The sequence below is a fragment of the Quercus lobata genome, chromosome 10 (genome assembly GCF_001633185.2).
Source record: "Quercus lobata isolate SW786 chromosome 10, ValleyOak3.0 Primary Assembly, whole genome shotgun sequence".
Lineage (NCBI taxonomy): Eukaryota > Viridiplantae > Streptophyta > Magnoliopsida > Fagales > Fagaceae > Quercus > Quercus lobata.
Genome location: NC_044913.1, coordinates 45,779,467 through 45,785,213, shown reverse-complemented (window position 1 = coordinate 45,785,213; position 5,747 = coordinate 45,779,467). Strand labels below are relative to the sequence as shown.

Sequence of the window (5,747 nt, the reverse complement as noted above, 5' to 3'; positions counted from 1 at the left end):
GTCTAGCTCACCCACAGACCTGACTTACCTGAAAAAATCCAACTGGATCCAGTCGACTGCCACCCCTACCTGACTACTCTGGCAATTGGCAATGGGTTTCTTTCTACACAAACTGATGCTCATGGGTCAGTTGTGGATCTCCTCCCCTAAAACTTAAAAAACTTAAACTAATCGTTTAGGAGACCTTTTTTCGGCGAGATTTGCCAAATCTAGTGAGCTATTAGCCATTTCTAGCAAGATCTCAACTAGATTCGCTAAATTTCTATTGAATCTAGCAATATCTTAGTAGATCTGGTGATATTTTCGCAAGATCTAGTGAAATTTCACTAGATTTTCACCTTTATCTTACCAGATTGTCATTGTTTTTTAGATCTACAACACCAACTAGACTGACTCCTACCATTCGAAGGCTTGATCTATCTAATCCAATCAACTTTTTCAATCAAAGGTGGGTTGAGAAATGTTCCTCCCAATCAGGTCGGATCCAAGGGTTGAGCAAACTCGATGACCTAACCTGTGGATAGCCCTAGTTAGGAGAGAGGGATTTAAACACAAAAAAATTGAAAAATATCAAATTAGAAAAGTTTTAGAAATTCCGTGCAATGTTTTAAATTAGATAATGTTTTGCTTAACTTACTATTTCTTTTTTCTTTTGCTCCCATTATTTATTGTATCTTGTTGATTCTCTTAGATGACATTCCATGGGCCGTGTTGAATGGGATGGGAGTCCACTGGTCCCAATAAATTAACCTGTATTGTTGACTGACTATTTTTGCCAGTCCCTACCAAGTCAAGTGGCAATGAAGGTGCCAAGTGGTGCACGCAAGACCTGAATTCCCAAAAGTTCTAACAAACTTATAATTTTTATTTTATTAAAGACTGACTATTTTATTAGGGCAAAGAAAACATGTAAAAGCTTTACTAGTAATTATCCCCTGTACCAAAAAAAAAATAAATAAATAAAAAATAAAGGTTATATCTAGCTGTGGAATATTGTTCATTATAAACGTTCCGAAAGGACTTACGCTGTTGGTCAATTCTTCTAATGCCCTTACAGTCTTGCACTCATAATTACATAGAAAAATTGGACACGTTAGTTTGGCAGAAAAGCATCGAGAAACAAATGGTTGAATGTTTCAAAAAAAAATCATGGACTTCCTTTTCTTCAAAGTCTTTACTCAGTCCACTAGTTCACCCCTCTCTCCAAAAGCCTAAATGATAAGTTTCTTATCCCAAGTCTTGCCTTAAACACATGGCAATGGTTTCTTCAAGACTTGTCTTCCTCTTTTCCATTTGCATACTGATTTCTCAAGCCTTTGCTCAGAAAGACATCCTATACAATAATTGTTCAGACAATGGTAACTACACAAGCAACAGTACCTACAAAGCAAACCTCAATCATCTCCTCTCCTTCCTCTCTTCCAACACTAAAATTGACTATGGGTTCTACAATTTTTCTTATGGCAAAAGCCCTGACCAAGTTTATTCACTTGGACTTTGTAGAGGAGATGTCAACCCAGATATCTGCGCTAGTTGCCTCAATGAAGTTAAAAATCTTCTCACTCTGCTTTGTCCCAATCAGAAGGAAGCAATAATATGGTATGACTATTGCATGTTACGCTACTCATTTCGCAACATATTTGGCATCGTGGCAGATAGCCCTACTTTCTCGGGGGCAAACGATAATAACGTAGCAGCCAATTATGATCAGTTCCGTCAGAACCTGAAGACCTTGTTGAATAGCCAAATTGGTCAAGCTGCAGCAGGTGGTTCTCTTCTTAAGTTTGCAGTGGGAAATACAACAGCACCGAACCTCCAAACACTATATTCACTTGTGCAATGCACACCTGATTTGTCTGAGCAAAATTGCAGTGATTGCTTGGTTGGGGCTATGGGAGGTATACCACAATGTTGTGAGGGGAGGCAAGGTGGGAGAGTTGTCAGACCCAGCTGTAATTTAAGGTTTGAGGTCTTTAGCTTCTATAATGCCACAGCTTATAATGCATCATCACCATCACTGTCTCCACCACCGCCTCCAGTACCATCAGTATCTCCTCCAGCATCAAACAACACCCCTGCTGCAAAAGGTACCAATGCCATTAAGCTTAAAATGTAATCCATTTGGATGCAACCTTTTGGTGAATACTTATTTGCTTTGCTGAATGTTGATTAAAGAAAAAAAAAAGACTTTAAAAAGCTGTATAGAAGCAAATAAGGTCAAAAGCTTACTACTCTTTATAAAGGGGTCCTTATTACTTTCCCTATCAATTCTCAAGTTTCGAAACTAATTTTAATTTTGTGACTCTTTCCATGTATCCATTTGAAACTTTTAACATATATCTGTCAGAATTTTTTAAGTAAACATATTTCTGGTTTTTGCAGGAAAGGAGAGTAACAAATCTCGAACAATCATAATAGTTGGACCCATTATTTCTTTTGTGGTACTAATTATAATCTCCTTCTGCATCTACTTAAGAGTCAGGAAACCAAGGGAGAAACCACAAAGTAAGTAAAATAATTCATTTATTTCTTTTTGTTAGCCCAAAATTTGAATTATTGCAAAGATAATAACAAAAAATGTCAGAAATTATGGGCTTGGTTACATAGATGTAGTGCTTCCTAAAGTTCTCAGGTATGTGTGATATTTGTGGGAGTAAAAAATTCCACCTATATTATGAGCCTATGAGGACAAATTTCCCAGTAAGTATTAACGTAAAACACGGCATACTTTGGGGATTATTTTTTTCTTTATTATTTTTCATAAAATGACTTACCTACTACAAATTAAAAATAATCAATGTGTTCCATCAATAAATTGACTTGCACTAAAGCAAACAAAAAGTTATTATATACTATGATACGTATTTTAATTGTGCTGGTTTTAACTAATGCACTAACGTCTCGTTCAGGCGAATCTGTGGATGAGATTAGAAGTGTGGAATCTTTGCAGTTAGGCTTTGGCACTATTAAAGTTGCAACAGATGACTTTTCTGATGCAAATAAGCTTGGACAAGGTGGATTTGGTGTTGTTTACAAGGTAAATCAAACATTATCAATAACCTTAAAAAGGATAATTTAATGGGCAGGACCAGCCTCATGATTGAAATAGGATATTGATTCAGAAACTTTCCCTCCCACCCCCTCCCCCACCCCAAATTGGAAAAGTTTGTAGTCATGGTGCACATGTTAAGTCCAAAGGGCTAAATATGTTCTAATCTAATACAGTTTCAGGGTAAACTCTCCGATGGACAAGTTATTGCTGTGAAAAGGCTTTCAAAAAATTCTGGTCAAGGAGATCTTGAATTTAAGAACGAAGTTTTGTTAGTGGCCAAGCTTCAACACCGAAATTTAGTTAGACTTCTAGGATTTTGCTTGGAAGGAATTGAAAAGCTTCTAATTTATGAGTTTATGCCCAATGGAAGTCTTGATAACTTCATTTTTGGTATGATTTTACTTCTTCCTTTATTTCAAAATTATATTCATTGTAATTTATTTTGATTACTTGTCTTTTGTCGATAGATTTCCTTCACAATTTAGTCCAATAAAATATATTTGATTGACTATGTAGATCCAATCAAGTGTGTACAACTAGATTGGGCAAGACGCTACAATATCATAGGAGGTATTGCACGAGGTCTTCTCTACCTTCATGAAGACTCTCGACTTCGTATTATTCATCGGGATCTCAAAGCAAGCAATATCCTGTTAGATTCTGAAATGAATTCAAAAATTTCAGATTTTGGTATGGCAAGATTGTTTGAACTTAATCAAAGCGAAGGCAGTACCAGTAGAATTGTGGGGACCTAGTAAGTATCAAACTTTTTTTTTTTTTGACAATCTAGTATCTTACATAGGTATACTTTATGTTTACATTGTATCAAACGATACAATATGAAAGGCTAATAAGTATTGCTGAAAATAATTGTGAATGTGCAGTGGATATATGCCTCCAGAGTATGCAATGCATGGACAATTCTCAGTAAAGTCTGATGTCTTTAGCTTTGGTGTGTTAGTGTTAGAGATAATAAGTGGACGAAAGAATAACTCCTTCCAAAATGGAGAGAATATTGAGAGCCTTCTAAGCTATGTAAGTATTTTTATTTTTGGGTCTAATGGCACATACACCCCATAAGTATAGAGTGGTAGGTCGGACTAAATGTTCAAATACCACCATGTGGTGGGGTGGGGGTGAGGGGATTAAATGGCTCAACAGAGTGGAAAAAATTTGAAACAATACCCTTTTATCTTTAGGATGTGGAGTATCAAGTATTCTACCCGTTGGCCTGTACCTATTAGTATGGCACTAATATTGTCCATGAAGTTACAAATTATTGATGTAGCTTGTATAGCTAGTTGGCTTTATACCAAATACATAGGAATCTAGCACAAATGAAGGATGAAGAGGTTAAAGGAAATGAAGAAATGCATCAAGTTGTGTAGCCCAAATACATTTCTTTTTAAAACACAATAAAATAATGTTTTCTTGAATACTAAATTAGTCAGTTTAAATTATCTTGCAGGCATGGAAAAATTGGAAACAGGGTATAGTTTCAAATCTTGTAGATCCCACGTTGAAGGCAGGTTCGACAACCGAAATAATGAGATGTATTCACATTGGATTACTATGTGTTCAAGAAAACGTAGCTCATAGACCAACTATGACGTCTGTTGTTCTCATGCTTAATAGCTACTCTATTTCTCTACCAATACCTTCAGAACCTGCATTTTTATTGAACAGTGGTACTGAATCAAACATTTGCTTGCAATGGGAGCATGATTCAAGGGTGACAAAGTCAAATCAATCTAAAAGTAGCTCTGTCCAAGCTTCGATAAATGAGGTGTCAATCACAGAGTTATATCCTCGCTAATGTTTAATGAATTTGAAATGTAATATTACTATTTTCCTAATTTATTTATTTTAATTGAAAAATACACAATATAACAATATATGAGTTATTGATGATACATTAACAACGGTAGCATTCTTTTCAAAACCCGAACTATTTAGTGACCCAAAAGAAAATTGGTTTAATTTATCCATTTGTTCTTTCTCTAGCTCTAGTCTTATTCAACAAAATAGAAAGCCACATTATGATTTGCCAATCTTACTGTCTCCAATTTCAATTTTTCTATTTGAATCATATGATATAAAATTGAATTATAAAAAAAGGGTTTGATATAAAATTAATTTTATGTATATTAAAGATATTGTCATGTGATGTCTTGTAATATTTTACTTATATAGGATGCTAGTGGCATTTTTTCATGATTCCGTATTACTGGATTGAAATTCAAAGTTAGTAATTTTGGTGATTCTAAAAAAAAAAAAAAAAATTGGTAATGTTGGAACATTGATTTTGCATAAGATTTAAAGTTTGGCAACATGAGGGAAAACTAAAGAAAGGGGGAAAAAGTGGAGTACTTTTCTATTTTTCACTTCTTGTCCCCATTTTTTATTGAATTTTGTTGCCTTACTTAGATGAAATAATTCTAAAGAAACAGTTTTTATTTTTCATAAAATTATCAAAATAATTGAAGTAACAAACTATTATTGATAAACAATAAAAAAATAAAAAAAAAGGTATAAGTTATTGTTAAACTACTTAAAAATCAATAACTCTATCCTCTTTAGTAAACAAAGAAAAATAAAATAAAGTCAATAAGAATTTGCGTATCTTTAACATTACTCCATTTAGATGTGTAAGGTTGAATTTAATCAACCATGTGTTGGCTTTATTCCATGACAA

General features: G+C 34.3%; 1 protein-coding gene across 2 annotated transcripts; it reads left to right on the top strand.

The window, feature by feature from the left end:
* Positions 1–983: 983 nt before the first annotated feature.
* Positions 984–5,000, top strand: LOC115962914 (putative receptor-like protein kinase At4g00960). Of its 2 annotated transcripts, none has more exons than XM_031081792.1 (7): positions 984–2,087; positions 2,383–2,505; positions 2,910–3,037; positions 3,232–3,442; positions 3,569–3,806; positions 3,937–4,087; positions 4,521–5,000. In XM_031081792.1, the coding sequence occupies exons 1-7, from the start codon at positions 1,253–1,255 to the stop codon at positions 4,866–4,868; spliced, it is 2,034 nt and encodes a 677-aa protein (XP_030937652.1). In that variant the 5' UTR covers positions 984–1,252; the 3' UTR covers positions 4,869–5,000. The 2 variants fall into 2 exon arrangements, with proteins under 2 accessions (XP_030937652.1, XP_030937651.1); XM_031081791.1 differs by having other exon boundaries at positions 3,226–3,442.
* The last annotated feature ends 747 nt before the right edge of the window (positions 5,001–5,747 follow it).